This window comes from Hydra vulgaris, chromosome 08 (assembly GCF_038396675.1).
Source record: "Hydra vulgaris chromosome 08, alternate assembly HydraT2T_AEP".
Lineage (NCBI taxonomy): Eukaryota > Metazoa > Cnidaria > Hydrozoa > Anthoathecata > Hydridae > Hydra > Hydra vulgaris.
The window spans coordinates 32847460-32869133 of NC_088927.1; the positions used below are offsets into that span (position 1 = coordinate 32847460).

General features: G+C 28.2%; 2 protein-coding genes across 8 annotated transcripts in view; both read left to right on the plus strand.

Annotated features, from left to right (window-relative positions):
* The window catches only part of LOC100198478 (alanine aminotransferase 2-like), a 75287-nt gene that overhangs the window by 49112 nt on the left and 4501 nt on the right, over positions 1–21674 (plus strand). For 3 of the 7 annotated variants that reach the window (XM_065803456.1, XM_065803457.1, XM_065803458.1), the window contains exons 6-9: positions 2450–2790; positions 2879–3053; positions 3188–3343; positions 3473–3585. In XM_065803456.1, the coding sequence (XP_065659528.1) occupies positions 2450–2790; positions 2879–3053; positions 3188–3343; positions 3473–3585 (785 nt within the window). Of the gene's footprint in view, positions 1–2449; positions 2791–2878; positions 3054–3187; positions 3344–3472; positions 3586–11007; positions 11110–21674 lie in introns of those variants that run through there. The other 4 variants (XR_010640065.1, XR_010640066.1, XM_065803460.1 and 1 more) reach the window with 3 other exon arrangements.
* Positions 11737–15579, plus strand: LOC136083768 (zinc finger protein 862-like). The gene is made up of 2 exons (XM_065803455.1): positions 11737–13522; positions 13755–15579. Exons 1-2 carry the CDS (start codon positions 13345–13347, stop codon positions 15485–15487), a joined length of 1911 nt encoding a protein of 636 aa, XP_065659527.1. The 5' UTR covers positions 11737–13344; the 3' UTR covers positions 15488–15579.

Consider the following 21674-nt stretch of genomic DNA (forward strand, 5'->3'; position numbering starts at 1 on the left):
ATAAATTAGCATAAATTATCTGTTTGCTATCTTAGTAGGGAGTTTAGTATTTTGGGAAGGGAGGGGAGGGAGAAAAGGGAGAGTCATGGCAAATTAATAACTAACAATACAATTTTTATATTCTCTGAGCGGTTAGGTTTAGTGCATTGTCCTCAGTGCCAACATTTTAACATTTTCATGGGTTCAAATCCACCGTTGAGCAAAATGTTTTTTAGTTTTTTCAATCTTGTTGCTTTTTTAAATACAAAACAAAACAGTTTTAAGCAAAAAAGACTTATAGTTGTTCGAAAATTTTTTAAAGTTATCATATTATACACGATTGTTTCATATATGACCCGCAAATTTATGTGGTAGTGGTGTTGCAGTAGAACGCTCGCTTCATAAGCGAAAGGTTCTGAGTTCGATCCCCACCACGTCCCTGGTAGTACTGCGCTCAATTTGTTTCTTTGCGCAGTGGCCTTGTTTGTCAAGGTTTGTGTTTCAGAGTTATAGAGTTGCGAGAGGGTTATACCACAAATAAGTAGCCTCCTTGTCTGTAGTGGCCTTCTCGGCCTTGAAGAGGTGGATTAACAAAAAAAATATATATTATTAACCTACTGTCGCTAACAGTTGTCTGAAAGTGTAGCACTTACAGACGTTTTTACATAGCGCTATACAAATGTAAAAGATATATTTATTAATGTACAATATTACTAACAACGAGGCAGGGGAAGTTTCAGAAGTAAAACAGAGTATTGTTGTTAGTATTATTTAGTGTTGTTATTGACTTCGACTAAATTGGCTAAAAGTCGACTAGTCGAAAGTCGAAATTAGTTGACTTTGAAAAATAGAATAGTCGATTTAATCGACTATGGACTTCCTACTAATCGACTAAAAGTCGATTTAATAGAGTAAAAATCTTAAAATTCTTTTTTTTTTATCTTTCAACTTTTTAATCTTTAGTTGTTGTTTGTTCATTTAATAACAATAGTATGTACATTTATAACTATTACGTGAAAGAAAAATTGATTTGAATTTTCGATTTTATTACTCTAAACAAATGAGTTACATTCTTATTGAAACCATTAAAACTTGTTCTGATATATTTATTCTATAAATAAGCAGTGTACTTACAACTTTGAAACAATAACAAACAAAAAAGCATTCAATTTCTTCAGAAAATTAAAAAAAATCAGATTCTAGCATAACAGATCAAGCCAACTAAAAGAAAAGAATTACTCTTATTAAGTACTAAATATAGTTCTTAAAAATTGATGTTGAAGGGTAATTTTTTACATCTCATATGTTATAATACAGTATTCTCAACAAAGTTAAAAGGAATGCTTGCTGTTTTAATCAGTCAAACAGTTTAAAAGATTCTTAGGGTAGTCCAGATGATTACTGAGCCTTTTGAACCGTTGTCAGTGATGATTGAAGTCATGATGGAGTGATTCTGTTGCTTGTTCAAAAAGACAGCATGCGCTTCGGGAGTGACACTCGTGTTTGGAAGCCTGAGGTAGAAATCCTTGAATTTGGGACTCTTTGTTCTTCAAATTTGATAGCTTGACCAAAAACTTCTTGACAGCATTTAATCATAAAGTCAGTTGCCTGTTAGCTTTTTTCAAACAGAGAAAACAGACAGTTTTTCTGTTGACATCATTAGTTTTTGGTTGATTCGGCATTTTAAATAGTATTGTTCGCAGGCCTATCCCAAAATTTTAAAATCAGTAAAGGGTCTAGGATCTCTTTCATAAACAAGTTGCTTATCTTTATTAGTAACTTATGTGACAAAAATATACAATTTTTATGTAAAAAATGTTTTACTTCATTTGATTGATTGATCTTGTCAATAGGTCAAAAAATCAAAAATTTCAAATCGATTTTTCTTTCACAAGCGATGATGATAGATAGATAATGATAGATTTCAAAGCAAACTCTATATGCTTGTACTACCATACCCGCGAAGATTTTTCTCGGGAAAAGAGGTTCGAATCAAAAGTCATTTTGTGACACAGTGATAATATAGTTAGACGGTCTCAAAATCATTGGGGTCTGGAAATAGATTGTCTCATTATCAAAGCAGCCCTTCTCTTATATTGTTTTGCTCCATTATTATTTAAATAATATTGTAATTAAAACTAGAAAGAAAATACAACTTACTTTATTATTTTTATTACTATTTGTTTGAAAAAATTAATTATTCCCATACTTCAACTAAATAGACTTTTAGTCAACTAAGTCGATTTTAAAAATGTATTAGTTGATTTAGTCAACTTTAGAAAACATATTAATTAATTTAGTTGTCAGTCGAATTATTTAATAGTCGTAACAACACTAGTATTATTGTACATTAATAAAATGAAATAAAACACTAAAAATGAAAAATTGTTAAATTAAATAAAAATTAAAATTGAATTTAAAAATTTGAAATAAATTTTTTTATTTTTTAAAACATTCAACTTTATTTTAGGTGTTTTACTATTTAAATGAAGAAAAAAATTGGACTTTAGAAGTGTCAGAGTTAAGAAAATCATTGTTAGAAGCAAGAAAAACTTGTTCTGTAAAATGTCTTTGCGTTATTAATCCTGGGAACCCTACTGGTCAAGTTCTATCTTATAATACAATCAAAGAAGTATTAGAGTTTGCCATTGAGGAGGGTTTGTTCATTATTGCAGATGAAGTGTATCAAGAAAACATTTATGATGGAAGTACATTTCATTCTTTTAAAAAAGTATTAATGGATATGGGTCCAGTAGCAGAGGGTTTTCAGTTGGCTTCATTACATTCTTGCTCAAAAGGATTTTTTGGAGAGTAGGCATTAATATATTACCAAATTTATTTAATGTAAAATATTTTATAAAAACTTTGATTTTTAATATCTTTTTAAATCCTAAAACAGATGTGGTTTGCGTGCAGGGTATGCTGAAATAGTTGGTGTTAGTGATGAGGTTCTCACTCAATTAACTAAAATGCAATTTACTCATCTTGGTGCAAATTTATGTGGTCAAATAGTTTTAGATTGTCTTGTCCATCCTCCTCAAAAAGGTGAACCCTCATATGAGTTATTTTTAAAAGTAAGGAGTTTCTTAGTATTTTTTCAGTTTTAAAAAATAATTTATGCTTTGTGTTTGTGAGTGAGATAAAAAATAGGTAAATTGTTTAATTATTTGTTAACAAATCTTCAATAAAAATAATATCACATTCACAGGAAAAAATGGATATATTATCATCTTTAAATAAAAGAGCTAACTTAGTTTATTCCACCCTTAACACGATTGATGGTATCACTTGCAATAAGATTCAGGGAGCTTTATACGCGTTTCCCAAAATAACCATACCACAGAAAGCTATTGACAAAGCTAAGGTAACTTCTTTTTAAACTTCTTTTTCAAACGTTTTTCTGATAGAGTTTTTAGTATTACAATTTGTTTTAAATTTTTTGTCACCCAAAAATCATTCTTTTAAAAAATAACTAAAAAAAAAATTACTTAAGTTACTAGGTCTTACACCAGATTCATTTTATTGCTTAAAACTTATTGAAGAAACCGGTATCTGTACTTATGAGGGTAGCATTTTTTATCAAAAAGAAGGCACCTTTCATTTGAGGTAAGTTTATTTTTTTTAACTTAATTTTAAGTTCTAAAGTATTTTATATTAGTAATATTATATATAAATAACATATTTTAGTATTATTAATAAATAACAATAAAAACAAAATACGATAAGAGTGACATAATAAGTGCTCATTTTTTGAATAATTGCTATTATCCTGCTTTCTCAATATTCTTCAAAACGAAAAAAAACCTATACGAACAAGACGATTACACAATAAGGTTAAATCTTTTAGGGCTGTGATGGGTTTGAACATATATAATGTGTACTACCAGTTGCATAGTGGGAATCAAACTGGGTGGTATAACACTTACTTTTCAATGTCTTTTGTTATAATTTTTTTTTGTCATAAACACAAAATACAGAAACAGCATATTTAAATTAAAAAATTCTACCAAAAATTTTAGAGTTGTAAAAAACCATTAAAAGTTGAGATTTATATTCTCATAGATATCTATGAGAAAATGTATATATATATATAAAAAGTTTCTAGAACTATCTATCAGAACATAGATTCTTAAACACCACAATCTTTTGTTAACAATCTCATTACATTGTAAACTCAAACACAACAATCTTATTATATTGTAAACTCAAACATAACAATCTCATTATATTGTAAACTCAAACACAACAATCTCATTATATTGTAAACTCAAACACAACAATCTCATTATATTGTAAACTCAAACTGCACATTCATTTTTATTAAACCCCATATTTGTTTTACAAAAACTTTTTAAAAAAAAAACAACAACAAAAATAAAAAAAATAAAAATTGTGAAATTGATAATTATTATGCATTGCTAATACAACTGATCACACCAATAAAAGAGAGGCATACTTCATAGCATTGCTCATATATAACACACTTCCTTTGTCAAACTTGACACATTTCCATTAGAATCCATTATTTAAAAGTTAAAAAAAAAAATCAACTTAAATTTCTATTTTTTCGTATATCACATTTTATAGGTTTCCAATGGAAACAGTATTTATATAATCTAAAACTTATCTAAACATTCTGAAATATATTCAAAGAATTTGATTGGTATATTTGCATAAATAGGCCGAAAATTAGATCAGTTTTTAGCATTTCAGGTCTTTTTCATGTATTGTTAGTTAATATTTTTTATATTTTATTAGGAAGTTATTGATTAAGATGCCAACTGAATTGTTTTTATATTGTGCATTGGTCAAATGTCAAATTGGCAATATAATTAAAAAAAGTCTTGTTAGTTGCAAGTTAAGCTATTTTTAGTTTCCCTAAAAAATACAATTTTAGAAGAAAAACTAGATTAAAAATTTATTCAAGAAAACTAATCTTTTAATTATGTGTGTGGATCATTTTGAAAAAAAGCACAGAAAAACAAGTTACTTTAAAACATAAGTTTAACTCTGTTTTATCCATTTATTCTTCCATTTTTACTTATTGACTTTAATGGATAATTTAGATTGTGTACATACAAAAAGTCCATAAGTCCCGTGAATAAAATAATAATAATATAATTACACTGATAAACAAATAAATTTTTTTTGTGAAAATCTTGTTAACTAGGTGGTTTTTTAAGACAAATTGAATATGCTGATTTCAAATATGCAAACCATTTTTTTCTATCACCCTCAGTTTGAGATATAGGGCATAACCCATTTATGTTTTATGTTATGTTGAATCAGTTTTAATATAATATAATAGTAAATCATTATAGTAATATGTCACTATAAAATTTTTATAGTGACATATAATGATTTACATGTATAATGACTATAATGATTTACATGTATTATTTAATATAGTTTTAAGCAATTTAAGTTATTAATATATCATTATTTTAATATTATATTTGTTTTTTATAAGTTGAGTAAAATGTTATAATTGTTTTAAATAATTTATTTAACTTCGTGATTATAAATTTAAAACTTAGCTAATTAAATCCTAAAAATTCGATTAAAGACAAATAAAAACACAATTTTTTAAAATTAAAAATAAAGTTTGATATTAATAAATAGTGTCTGGTTTAAATTTTTTGGCTTTGGATTTACGCTTGTGATGAATGTTCGGCAAATTGCGTTGAAGTGTCCAGCAGTAATTCGCTGACATTGTTGCACTCCAACGACTTTGATAACGCAACTCCATTACCAAGTCTGGCACAATATCGCATAGTTCCACATTATTAATTATATGGATGTTTTCGTCATGCTCGCTGTAATCAGAGTCTGAGCTACTGACAGAAGATGTAATTTGAAATTTGTCTAACATTTCTACATCGATATTATATTCAGTAGGTCCAGTAGGTATTGGCAAAGTGGCAAGATTATGAAGTATTGGCTTTGAAGCTGATGTCACTTCAACATATTTAACAGACAATCAAGTTTTATATAAAAATCAATATTTACAGAACAGAAATAACAATCTGTAGAATAGTTGCTAGACTCCCGCCATATCATTGGAACACCAAACAAAAAATGATTGTTCTTTTTTGCTTTTCTTATCCAACCATGCAAGTTGCATGCACATGCTGAGCAGATAAAATTTGGTGCCCAAGCCTTTTCCAAATCTACTCTTATATCAAAATATAATTCATACTTTTTTTTTAGAAATGATGTAAACATTTTCCGATGAGATTTGTCTGTTAGATAGCCGCAGACATAACAAAACATATCTTTTGAATTAATACAGCCTCTGAAAGCCATTATATTAACTTACAACTCAATTTAGATTTAAGTAATGATAAAACTATGTAAACCTTTTTAGAATAAATTAAAAAATATATATGTATAAAAAATTGAAATATATATTTCTATGCTTAGTAAAAACATAGAAAATAAAATTTTTTAAACATCTTAAAAACCTGACGTGATACAAAAAAATAGTTTTCAGATTTGAAATCAGCGCTAAAAACTACATTAGAATATATAAACGACACATTAAATTTCTACAGCTTGTTTATTTGTGTTATTAAATAAAAATAATAATATAATAATTATTAAACAGCAATAATAGTTAATACGCAATAACATTAAATATTATAATGATAATATAACCTGCACCACGACACTTATTTCTAAAGAAGTCATTTATTAATATCCTAATCACATACCTTCACTAATTGATTTGTGTCTTATCTCTGACCCTAACTTGTATTCAGTTTCTCCTTGTACTCATTTAAAACTATACCATGCAATGATCACACTAAATCTATTATCTAATTCTTCTTTTTCAGACTCACCCTATCATCGCACTACTTACTAGTACCCTAAAGCTAACTGGGATTCTTTTCTAGATTTTGTCTTTCCTCTCTCTGCTGATAAATGCACCTTTTTCATAACCTCCTGGATCCATGTAGATATGGAAGCTTTTATTTCTTGTGCAGCTGCTATATCTAATCGTAATTATTTTTTTTCCATCTTTTTTACAAGATTAACTCTTGAGAACAATCGTATTTTTATTATTGCAAGAAATCAATGTAAAAAGGTGCTGCTAAACTCCATTATTGTCTCAGAAGTTAGGTTCTAGAGACTTTTGGAAAATCCTCAACAGTGTCATTAACAAAGGTAAGTCTAACATTTCATCTCTAATGCATGGGTCTGATCTTATTACTACTCTCAGAGATAAGGCAGAAATATTTGCAAACAACTTTTTCTTAAATTTGTCTCTCGAAATTGTTTTTTCATGAAAAACTACTATTCTAATTATCATAATAATCAATCTAAAGATATACAAGTCAATACATTAAATTAAAACCATAATATAAAAAGTTTCAAAAAGCAAAAGTATTCTGAAAAAACTATTTTATTAATTATCAGTAAAATCATAGTGGTCTGGGAATAGATTGTTCCGTTGTCAGAGCGGCCCTTCTCTCATATTGTTTCGCTCAATTATTATATAAATGATATGATATTAAAGCCACACTATTCTAGCCATTTCAGTTAAGCAGGTTAATCTATGTTAGGCATCAAGTCACTCAGGCTTCTGTTACTCATTTCTCAATTAAACTGTTCTAAAGCATGAGGTCTAAACAACATTCCTGTCATAATCTTAGAAAAGTGTTCTCCAGAACTCTTCAATTCTCTTCAAACTATTAAATAAGTGCTTGACTGAATTTTGATTTCATTCCTGCTGGAAATTTCCATCTGTAGCTATAATTTTTAAAAACTTTTTAAAACACTTGGACCCCTCTAACTATTGTCTGCTAAGTCTCTTCTCTATTATTAGCAAGGTCCTCTCTGTTATTAGCAAGGTCTTTGATTCTTTATTCAACAAATTTCTTATAAAGGTTCTATTGTGCAATAGATGGAAGTATTGTTCTTGACATATCAAAAGCTTTCAATAAAGTTTGGCTTGCTTTTCTTCTTCATGAGCTCACTTCATATTGTGTATCTGGGAAAGTTACCCTAATGTTTTATCCTTGGTCATGTATTGTATCTTATCTGCATTAATATTCGTTTAGAAACAAGCAGCCAATTTTGAATCTGATTTCTCTTTTGTAACAGCTTGGCGTTTGCAGCGGCTTGATTATTTTGACTTCAACCAAACTAAGTTATTTACTGTAAACAACTACTGCAATATTGTTGACATTATTATTTTGATGAACAGCAATGCTCTCACTAAGTCCTCCACTTTACATCTTTTCAAATTAACTTCTGACCTCTCTCAGAAGCCATATATGCAATCCATTGTAAAGTTAGCATCTGCTAAGTTTGCTTCTCTTTATTGTACTCTCCGTTTTCTTACTTATGATTCAACTCTTTACTTTACAAATTTCTTATTTGTTTCTGTATGCAATACTGTTGTCTTAGGAAGGTTTTTCTAATGATGCCCTTTTTCTTCTTGAAGGTTCAAAAATGCAGTGTAAATATAGTTGAACCTGCTCTATCTGCCAAACTTGAGCTTCTATCCAATTGTTGAAAGGTTCTATCTTTTTCTACAAATACTATTATGGTTGCTGCTCAAACAAGCTATTGTTTATAGCCGGTAAAAAATTGTTTATAGCCGGTAAAAAATTGTTTATAGCCGGTAAATAAATAAAAAAAGCTATTGTTTTACTCAGCATTTTTGGAGTAATTGCTTTTTTTTTTATCCACCGGCCTAATAGCTTGTTTGAGCAGCGACCATAATAGTATTTGTAGAAAAGAGAAAGAGGTAGAAGCTTTCAACAATTGGATAGTAGCTCGAGTATATTATAATATATATGTATTAATTATATATTTTAATATATATATATATTTAATTATATATATATTTAATTACATATATATTTAATTATATATATATTTAATTATATATATATATATATATATATATATATATATATATATATATATATATATATATATATATATATATATATATATATTAATTGCTTTTACTCAGCATTTTTGGGGTAATTGCTCAGCTTTACATGAGTAAAATTTTTAGCGATTTTGCTTTAATTTTTATTCACATAAAGCTAAGCAATTACTCTAACAGCGCTGAGTAAAAGCAATTGCTTTTTTTATTTACCCAGCCTAATATCACAATTTGCATCTTATTACTTTATTTGTCACTTCATGCTCTAAAAGCTTTTATTTGACTACTTTTTTTCCACACACATCAATGCTTTGGTACTCTCTCTCATCTTCATGTTTTCCTGACTCATACAACCTACAACTTTTTACAGTAGGCAAAAAAATAAATAGCACAAGCATCTTTTTTAAGTTTTTTTTTTTTAACTTATCTGTTTTCTCATGTTTTTTTAAAACTGTAAAAAATGTAAATGCACATCAAAGAGTACTACTATTATGAAGATTTTTGAATGTATTTGTGCATGATTTTACCAAAGGATTATTGTTTTTAAAAACATTAAAAGCATGCAGGTGTTATATTGGAAGCAAAAAAATAAATGGCACAAAAACTTTATTTAGTATTTTTTTGATTTTTTGTGGGAAAAAAAAAAATTTTGGTATCTTCAAGTCTAAAATTATATTTACATATGTAACACATAAGATGCGTTCATATGTAACATATTTGTAACACACAAGTTTTGTTTAATTGAATAAAATTGATTAATTAATAGCAACACGTGCATTGTAAAACGACATTGGTTGATTTCTCAAAGAAATTTAGTTTAGTTAGTGGATTTGGTATAAGTGGCAAGACCTACAAAGAAGTTAATAAACAGACTGGAATCCCTTTTAGAACTGTCGGCAACATTATAAAAAAGCATAATTTGAATGGGACTACAACTGATATATCAGGAAGAGGCGGTAAAAGAAAAACATCTGCTGCTATTGATAGAAACATGATTTTACAAGTGAACAAAAACAGATTTGAAACTGCTCAAAAGATTGCAGACAAAATTAAAACGACCACAAAATCATGTTTTCAGCTCAAACTATCCGAAATAGAATTAGAGAGCAAGGATTTCATGGTAAAGTATGTTGCAAAAAACCCTATTTGACTCTAAGACATATGAAACAAAGATTATTATTTGCAAAAAAGTATGTGGACAAGACTATCAAGTACTGGAAGAAAGTAATTTGGAGTGATGAATCCAAATTTAACCTGAACTCTTTGGATGGACACCAAAAAGTCTGGCGAAAACAAGGTGAGACAAATTGAGTTGCATGAGAGGAACAGTAAAATACGATGGTGGAAATGTCATGGATCAATGGCTTGGCGAGGAGCTGGCAAATTGACTTTCATTGAATCAACTATGATCGCCAGTTCGTATATAGACATATTAAAGCAAAATTTGAAACCCTCTGCTCGTAAATTTAGATTTAGAAACAACTTTGTCTTTCAACAGGACAATGACCCAAAACATACTGCAACAAAGGAATTTTTTCGAAAAAATAATATTAATGTGATGGAATGGCCTGCCCAGTCTCCCGACCTTAATTCGATTGAGTATTTGTGGTACATTCTAGAACAGAAAATTAGAGATCGAGCTTACAGAAGACCAAAATAATCTAAAAGCAGCAATAGTCGAAGCATGGGAGAAAATCACTCCAGAAGAAACCAAATCTCTTGTGGAATCAATGCCTTGATGTCTGCTAGCAGTTATTCTGGCAAAGGGTGACCCTACTAAATATTGATACACTAAATTTTTTGTCTAAATACTCATTTTTTTGTCTAATTTTGGAATTTTTCATATTTGTGCCATTATTTTTTTTGCGAGAAAATATTTGATCAATAAAAGTACAGTTGATTTTTATATGAACTTATATTTGATAATTTTTGAATAGGATGCTTTAATATAATGCTATTTTCAAATAATTCATAGTTTTTTCCCTTAACAAAAATCAACTACCTTTTTTTAATCATTTTATACAAATTTTTCCAAAAAAAAAGTTTTTGCCTTTTTATTTTTTTGCTTACTGTAATTCTTTTGTCAACCGTTTCTTTGTTCTTTAACAATATACTTTGTTTTTTAGTAACTCTCAACTTGATAGTGGTTGCTTGCAGCGCTGTTGGGAGTGAATTTGTTGAAAAAAAAAAGGTTTTATCATGGAAATTAAAATAATGCTCATCTCGTATATTTTTATGAGCTTTTTTAAATTAAAAAAATTGTTTTTTGTATTTAAAGTTTGCATTTTAAATAATTATTGTCTATTGTAAATATATGTTTGTTTAAACATATTTACATAAATTTTATACCTCCTCCCCTACTCAAGGTGGAGAAAAGGTTCGAAGGAATTCATTCTTGCGCACTATTTATGTTATCTCTAAACCTTTCTTTCTTGACACTAAACTGTATGCATTTAGATTTGAAAACAAAAAGTTATGGCATTGACATTAGGTCACCAACTGATATTACCCACCCAACCCAATCTTAATCACATTTGATGGTGGTCTGGCAAAGTATATAAATTAAAAATCAAAATTTTAATATAAAATTAACACTTTATTTAACAAATCTATATTTTTTTAACATATTAGAGGTTATAGATCCCCCTCTATATCAAATACAAAGGTATTTTTATACCTTTGTATTCGATACTAAGTTGTTCAATAAATTCATATTAAAAATATATGATAGGTAAAATTTCATAAAGTAAGAATTTTCATTTTTATATTATTTATTATTACAATACTGTTTTAAAGTCTTTTCCAATTATTCCAATTAACAATCTGGAATTTATACATTTTAAAATTTCATGTTACCTACCTGGTAATTTATATACAAAAATGACTCTTTATTTGCTTTTCTTAAAATAACAAAATTTTGAAATTTTTTTGATGGAAAATATTTTATTGAATATAAAAAAAACATTTGCCAAAGTATACGAAGTGTTGATCTTGCTAGTGGCTCTATATCTATATATCTATATCTATATATATATATATATATATCAGGCTTGGTCGGGAAAGGCGTGCGATCGCACTCTGATCTTGACCACGCATACAATATTTAGTTGCGACAACTTGCCCACGGCTTCATAGATGTTTTGAGAACATTTCAAAAAATAATCAAGCGCAAAAAAGTTCAACTGGACCGATGAGAGACAATTACAAAAATTAAAAGCTGCCTGATTAAATTGTTATAAAATAAGTTTAGAATAATTAATAAACTTCGTCTTTTATAATTAAGCGACACTCTTTTATATAAAGTAAAAACTTACTATTAATAATTGTTTAATAAAGAAACAATTGTTATTCAATTTATCAAAGAGTTTAGTATAATTTCTTTTATTTGAGTACTTCTGATTTATTTCAACAAGATTCTAATAAACAAACGTTTGTTGATTTATTTAATAAATAAAAAAGTCAATCTTTTTTTAACCATTTCGCGCTTTACGTAGTTCGCCTGAGTTTTGTTTTTACAAATTACATACGATTCTTTGTAGTACGACGAACAAAAGAAACAATTAAATCATTCAGTTACTATGACAATGTTAGAACGTTGTTTTTAGCAGTATCTTTAAAAATGTTAAAAACAATTCCGCAATGTGCTAGACCCCTGAATTAGCGGTCTATAATGATCAGTATCCAAAAAAATTACATTCCAAATGAATTATATTTTTATTTTACTAACCAAAACCAAATTTTAAATACGTCAAACTATCTGAAAGCATTTTTTTATGATTAAACTCAAAAGGTAAAAATAAATTACGAGGAGGAAGCGGAACTGCTTTACCACTGATTATGAATAGTGAGTGGGCTTTTTTTTTATTTTTCATTTTAATAAGTATTTAAAACAGAAATAAGTAAATTTAAGTTTAAGTATAACAAATTTGTAAGAATGACATCTGAAGCAAAAAAAATTCAAGATAGTAAACCAATATCTAAGAACTTAAAAACTTTTCTTTCGTGGGGGAAAGAATCAGTTATTGGATACACGGAAGAAAATGGCTTAGTTGTCAAAATATGGTGTAAGATTTGTGCTAGGAACAAAACTGAAATTTTAACGGATGCTTTAGTTAAAGGAGTATCAAATCATTCTTTGAAAGCGTTTACGGAGGGAACTTGTGTGGTGACAAAGTATCAAGTAAAATTAAAATAATTAGCTTGTTCTTAATTTGTGACTCCAGGAATTAATTTAAACATAATTTTTCTACCATTATATAACTTATAACTGTAGTTATCTTATAATTTATTATATTACTAAGTGAATAAATTTTTTAGAAAATTGCTTAATTTGAACCGTGATTTTTTCTTTGATAATAATAAAGGTTGATCGCCATCTTAGAGGGCAAAGCCATAGATTAGCGGTGCTGATTGATAATGGTAACTCAGAAGATCCTGGAAGTAGTTGTATTGCTAACCTCGATATGGAAAACTTGTTAACTATTACACAAGACAACCGCGAAGCGTTATTAAAGATGATTAGAACAGCCTATGAAATGGCTCTAAAACCAAGCATGCCACATTGCCATTTCAAGACACTGATCAAATGCCAAAGACTTAATGGTGCACTCCTTTTACAAGGAAAAGACAACAATAAAGCAGGTTATTGATTTTTAGGTTCAGTTTCTTTTTCGTAATTTAATAAAATAATTCAAATGAAAAAATCAAATTAAAGTTACGTTACTATTATAATGAAAGTTTAATTTTTTTTTTTTTTTAAGATTTTACATTCGAATGGTCTTATCCTTTTGATTTATCCATTTTATTTTTTAATTTGAAAAATATTAGTTTTATTATTATTTTTTTATTTTATTGTTTTTAATTTCTTTTTTAGCACGTGAATATATCTCATGCATTGCCAGTGCCATTAAAGAAAAAGTTGCTAAAATTGTCAATGAAACAAACTTTTTCTCCATTCTTTCCGATGGTTCTCAGGCTAGAAAAACAAAGGATGAAAAAGAGTTGATTCTTGTGCGCGTTGAACGCGAAGGGACCCCTGCCTGTTTTGTAGTTTCTTTACTTGATATGAACAGTTTGGGTGGTATGAATGCCAATACCATTAAAAAGGCTATTGATAGCATTTTTATTGAAACCGGTAGTGTTCCTTTAACTGCGTCAGCTTACAAATACAAACTTGTAAGCGCTACGGCCGACGGAGCTTGCGTTAATTTTGGAATTTATAATGGCGTGTTAACACAATTAAAAAAAGATAGAATGTGGCTGATAAAAATTCACTGCGTAAACCATCGTTTAGAATTAGCAATAAAAGATGCTGTGAAAGATATTTCCCAGTATAAAGAGTGTGAACGTTTTTACATTTCCATATTTAATTTATTTCGCAATTCTGGAAAGCTAAAATGCGCAGTTAAAAAAGCTGCTGAGGCTTTGAACATTACATTTTACACGTTGCCTAAAATATTTGGAACGCGCTTTATAAGTTACAGGAGACGCGGCTTTACAAAACTTTTACATAATTGGCCTTCGCTTATTGTGGGTTTCGATAATACTCTTGCTGATCGCGACACTAAAGCAGATATGCGTGCTAAACTTTCTGGATTGTCCAAACGGTTGCATGACTACAGACTATTATGTATGGTTTGTAGTTATTTGGACATCTTAGAAAAGTTATCACCATTATCATTGGTTTTTGAAAAACAAATGTTAATGGTGAATGAGTTAAAACCAGCGGTGGATATAACAAAGGCTAGCTTAGCGGAATTAAGCCATGAAGATATTGATAATATTATTGATTCATATTTACTCAAGTTTAAAATCAATGAAAAAGATGGTTCAACCAATCTTCTTTCTTCGTATTTCAAAGAAGGTAACGAATTGAAAAAATCAAACCCTGAGTTTGTTGAGATTGAACTCAACAATATGGCTAATCTTAACTTTGAATGTATTCATTCTGCCATTAAAGTAAGAAAATTAGCAATTGAAATCATTCTGCCATTAATAAACGATAGATTTAGTTCGCTGTTAAATCCCATATTCGAATCAATGGATTGGTTAGATCCGCAAGTATGGACAGCAGACAGCATGTATGGTGATGCCAGCATATCTTTATTGCTAAACGAATTTTTTTACCCTCTAGAAAAATTAGGAATGGATTTTAAAATGGTTCTTTCGGAATGGAGAGCTGCAAAACTATTAATAAATGCGCAGTACACCACTGCACTCACACCATTGCAAATATGGCAGAATATTTTTCTTTATTATAAAATTAAGTTTCCAAACTTGAGTCTTTTAGTTGAACTTCTGATGTGTATTGCTGGTTCTAATTCAGCTGTCGAACGCGTTTTCAGTATTTTGACTGTGATTTTGACTGATAGGCGTTTAAAGATGAACCACTCAACAATGGAAGACTCAATAATCATAGCAGGGAATGACACGAATTTCACTCAACAAGAACGCGATGATATTTTAAGTCGTGCTGTGGATATTTTCTTAGATAAGCGAAGAGTTTTTTTCCTTGATTCAGCTAATGCTAGTATTGCCACTGATTATAGTAGCGAAGAAAGCTGCACCAGTGAAGATATAAGTTCTATATCTGAATCGGACGGATAAAAAATTTGTAATATAAATTTTATCCCACATAATTTTATATTTATGTACATTACTTAAGAGTCCTGAAGGACGAAAATATATTTAGCATTATATATATGATATCTTTGATTGTCATATTCTTGTTATACGATTGCATAAATAAGTTGAATTTAATAAAAAGGCAGCGTATAAGCTAATATATGTATATATTATATGCTGTATATATAAAACTTTTTAATAATATAGATCAAAATATGTTATTAAAAAGTTTATACTCTGCCATTTTATTAAATCTTTTAAACATCTGTGTGCGTGTGGCTCCAACAATAAGTCAACGTATTAAAACAAAACAAATTTATATTAGCGAATCTTTTTAAAGCATTCGTCAATATAAAATCATTTAATTAGTAAAGATTAAAGTTATGAATTTAATTTTTTTGCGTGTATTTTTAAAACTTATTGTTATGCGGACAAACATGGAAACATACTTGAATGTTCTCAAAACATCTATGATGATGTCATAGTAACTGAATGATTTAATTGTTTCTTTTGTTCGTCGTACTACAAAGAATCGTATGTAATTTGTAAAAACAAAACTCAGGCGAACTACGTAAAGCGCGAAATGGTTAAAAAAAGATTGACTTTTTTATTTATTAAATAAATCAACAAACGTTTGTTTAGTAGAATCTTGTTGAAATAAATCAGAAGTACTCAAATAAAAGAAATTATACTAAACTCTTTGATAAATTGAATAACAATTGTTTCTTTATTAAACAATTATTAATAGTAAGTTTTTACTTTATATAAAAGAGTGTCGCTTAATTATAAAAGACGAAGTTTATTAATTATTCTAAACTTATTTTATAACAATTTAATCAGGCAGCTTTTAATTTTTGTAATTGTCTCTCATCGGTCCAGTTGAACTTTTTTGCGCTTGATTATTTTTTGAAATGTTCTCAAAACATCTATGAAGCCGTGGGCAAGTTGTCGCAACTAAATATTGTATGCGTGGTCAAGATCAGAGTGCGATCGCACGCCTTTCCCGACCAAGCCTGATATATATATATATATATATATATATATATATATATATATATATATATATATATATATATATATATATATATATATATATATATATATATACATATATATATATATATATATATATATATATATATATACATATATATATATATATATATATATATCTATATATATATATACATATATATATATACATATATATATATACATATATATATATATATAAATATATATATATATATATATATATATATGTATATATATATATGTATATATATATATATGTATATATATGTATATATATATATATGTATATATATATATGTATGGATATCTATATATATATATGTATATATATATATGTATGGATATCTATATATATATATGTATGGATATCTATATATATATATGTATATATATATGTATGGATGTATGTATATATATGCATGTATATATATATATATATATATATATATATGTATGGATATGTATGGATATGTATATATATATATATATATATATATATATATATATATATATATATATATATATATATATATATATATATATGTATATATATATATATATATATGTATATATATATATATATATATATATATATATATATATATATATATATGTATATATATGTATGGATGTATGTATGTATATGCATGTATATATATATATATATATATATATATATATATATATATATATATATATATATATATATATGTATGTATATATATGCATGTATATATATATGTATGTGTGTATGTATATGCATGTATATATATGTATGTATGTATATATGTTTATAGATTTTTTTATATTCGCATGAAAACTCCACAAAAAGAAAACACAGTTTTAAAAATGGCCGTCAAAGGCAGTTGCAGGATTTTTTGGAGTTAACTTTCAGACATGAAGTAAACTTCAAACATTTATATATTAATATTTGTGCCAAAAAAAATGCTTTGTGAAAAATTGCAATGATTGTAGGCTGGGAACAAAAGAACCCTAATATTTAGCTACACCTACCCGAAATGAAAGAGCAACAAGTTGATAAATATTTTTTTCACTATTCTTTACTGAATTTACATTCATTTATAAGTTTATACATTCATTTATAAGTTTTAAATTTCATACAAAATTTTTTAGCGTTCAAAAATTATGAACTTATAAAATTTGTAAACCCCTCAAATTAAGGAAGCTGTAATTTTTATATGGTCATAATTTTTGAGCGCCAAGTGATTATTGTATGAAATTTAAAATATATTCTCAGTTTACTAAGTTTTGTATATTATCTCAGATAATAGGTTCTAGAGACATTTGGAGATTAAACAGATCAGCCCATTGCTAGACACCCAAATATATATGCGGTAGTGGTGTAGTGGTAGAGCGCTCGCTTCCTAAGCGATAGGTTCCGAGTTCGATCCCCACCACGTCCCTGGTAGTACCGCGCTCGACTTGTTTCTCCGCGCAGCGGCCTTGTTCGTCAAGGTTCGTGTTTTGGAGTTATAGAGTTGAGAGAGGGATATAACCACAATTAAGTAGCCTCCTCGTCTGTAGTGGCCTTCTGGGCCTTGGGGAGGTGAATTAACAAAAAAAAAAAAAAAATCACATTGGCTTCCGATGCTGTAATCAATTCTTGATTAAACTCTTCTACAGCTTGTTGTTCAGACAACATTTCTATCATAGTTTTACAAAAGTGTTCTCCAGAACTCACTTCTCTTGCTAAATAAGTGGTTTCAATTTTAAAAACTCTAGAAAACACTCTGACCTTTCCGACTATCCTATGATTATATCTTCTCTTTATTACAAGTTTCTTTAAATATAGATTTTTGAGATTAAATCATTTGTTTTTAATTAAAGTCATTTTAAACCCCAGTGTTAAATTCATTCTAAGCCGCATTATTAAAGTTGTTCTAAACCCCAGTATTAAAGTCATTCTAAACCGCAGTATTAAATCATTCTAAACTGCAGTATTAAAGTCATTCTTGAAGGTCTACACTTTTCTTCTTTTCCAATAACTTTAGGAGTACCGCAAAGGTTCTATTTTTGCTCTTATTATTTGTTTCTTATCTACAATAACAATCTTTGTGACAACCTTACATCTAAAGCTGGTGACTCAATTTATTATTATTTAAGCTTATATATTATTCGCTGGGGACTCAATTTTATACAAAACATTGACAAAAAATCTTCACTTTGATCGCTTAGAACAAGCAGTCGATCTTAAATGCAAGGGTTTCAGTGATTTTAACTCAAACAAAACTCAGTTATTTACTGTAAACAACTATCGCAATATTATTGACATTCCTATTATGTTATTCCTATAAATACAAATAATTTGTTTTATAATAAAAATAATTAAAAAATTGAGTTATATATATTATGTGAAAACCAGATTTAAGTTTTTTAGGTCCATAATTTAAAAAAATAAAAATATGTCTATGGAGGGTTTGAAGTTCAAAAATTAAAGAAAATTAAATTTTTTTCTGGCAAAAATTGGTCTACCAACTTTTATACATGCTTACTCCTGCTGATATCACAGATATACCAATTTTTTTAAATATTCCTTTAAATTATGGAAAATCAATATAAAATAATTTAATATATATAATTTTATAAACAAGAAACAATTAACCACATGTTTAACGCTTTTTTATTATAAACTTTTTGAAAATTTTGGCCCAGGTTTGCCCACCTTTAAATTTTTGCATTTGAAAAAATGTTGTTTACAGAAAATTTTTGAAAAATTTTTGAAAATTTTGGTTGCTTTTGTACCTATAAGGTCAGTTCAAACATGACATACTTTAACTAAAATGTGGCTCCCCCTCTCATTCCCGATGTTTTTTAATGAGTTTCAGCTGTGATAATGAATATATAATGTGATAATGAGAGTATTCTAGTATAAAAGCGGACAAAACGAAACATAAACAAAACAATCAAAACAAATAATATTCAATAGTTATTTAGCGGTGAAACCAATTTTTAATATGAGGAACATGTGAAAATAAAATGGCATTTTCGATTACTTAATTAAAGGAAAATATGAAAATAAATAAGAAAAGTTTAATTAGTAATGAAGCAAAAACAGAAATTTGTATATAGATAAGAAATGGAATGAGACAGATAGACAAAAAGGAAGATTTATAAATTATTATGAAAAATAGTTAAAAATGGAGTTTATTGAAAATGAACCTCAACAGCAAGTTAGAATAAAAAAATATACAACGAGGTCTACCTTCAAAATCATTTGTAGATCTCTCAACAAGGTCTAAGAAAAGAAGGTTGTCAGAGATTACAGAAAAATTTGGTGTTACCACTGAAAGTTTGTTTCATGCCCTTATTCTGAATCACAATAAAGAAGGGTGTTTTAAAGATGCCAAAGTATTAAAACATTTGATGAAAAGTAAAATTGATTGATCCTGTAGTATATCATGCTCTAAAACCTGCTCAGCAGAAGAAACTTTAAGTTTAATGTTAGACAGTAGAATGAGTAGGACTGACTGTCAAACTATCCGTCAAGGGCCTTAGATAAAGGTTGCGTTTTATACCCTGCCTACAATTTTGTTGTGAAAGTTAAAAGTGATTGCATTCCAGATTCTGGATTGTCACTTACAGTGCTTCTGTGAATTTTTAAGGAATAATGGATCACACTACAAACAGGAGTTGGAAAGATATAGATAAAATGAAACTAGCTGAGCCTTGCAATACTCCTCTTTTCTTATAAGCAAAGTTGGGTTTGATGGTTTATCTGGACAGTCTGTTTATAAACAGAGAATTAAAGATGAAGAGAGTGGATTGCCAGTTTCAGTTGAAGAATCTTTGTTTTTTTCGTGTGCAATACCTGTGCAACTTAAAGTACAGGAAACTAATCTTATTCTTTGGATTAACCCCAAAATATCCTCAACCCAATATTGTCGTCCTGTATGAATGCAATACATCAAAGAAAATCAGCATATTTTTAAAGCAGAACATGATTTTTTAGACTTATTTCAAGTCACGCACAAGTTAGTGTGTACTATGATTAATGGGAAAGTATCCACTCTTCTTTCATGCAGTGATTCTTATCAAGTTTGCAATATATGTTGATTAAATCTTAAAAAATGAACGACTTTGTAATTGCTTACAATAGACAACTTAATCAGATGTTTTTGGACCTTGGAATCCACACTCTCCATCTCTGGATTCGTTGTTTTGTATGTATGTTACATATTGGACAGAGAAGAAGACCAGGATACAATGGTTGCAAATTTTTTCATGCAAACACTTTTGAAAAGAAAAAGATAGTTGCAAGTAGAAAAAAAGAAATATTTAAAAAATAATAATAAAAAGAAATATTAAAAAAAAAATAGAAAAAATTAAAAATACATTCGGACTTGTTGTTGATGTACCAAAGTGGCTCTAGTACATCCAATGGCAGAAACAAAGCAAGAAGGGCATTTAGAAGCCTTGAAACTTTTGCTGAAATACTTGGAATTTATGAGTCTTTTTAAAAGATTTTGATTCAAATACATTAGAAATATAATGTAAAGATACATTTAAGATATGTAGCGCATTTTAAATGGTATCCTATGCCTGCTCAAGACGATTTTCCATTTACACCAGATTGTAAGAAACAAGCCAGTTCAAATCTGAAGAAACCCAACAAACATGTTAAAAATTAAAAATAGAAATGTAATGCAAAGATTGCTCTGCTCAGGCCACTACAGACAAGGAGGCTACTTAATTGTGGTTATAACCCTCTCTCAACTCTATAAATCTGAAACACGAACCTTGACGAACAAGGCCGCTGCGCGGAGAAACAAGTTGAGCGCTGTACTACCAGGGACCTGGTGGGGATCAAACTCGGAACCTTTCGCTTATGAAGCGAGCGCTCTACCACTACACCACTACCGCATTTATAATATAAGTATTTATAATATGGGTCCTAAATAGATTTACTTTATTGGAAGATATCTGTAAAAAGCTCCATGTTTACAATAGCAGCTTTTTTTTTAATGTGGATGGGACACCTGTTTCATTGTTTTTTTTTTTAAAACTCTAACCTTTATTAATTATGGATTTTTCAATACATCAGTTTAGTAAAATGATTTTAAATATGTAGAAATTTTAAAGAAAATTTATTTTTATTTATAATCTCGGTGTAAAA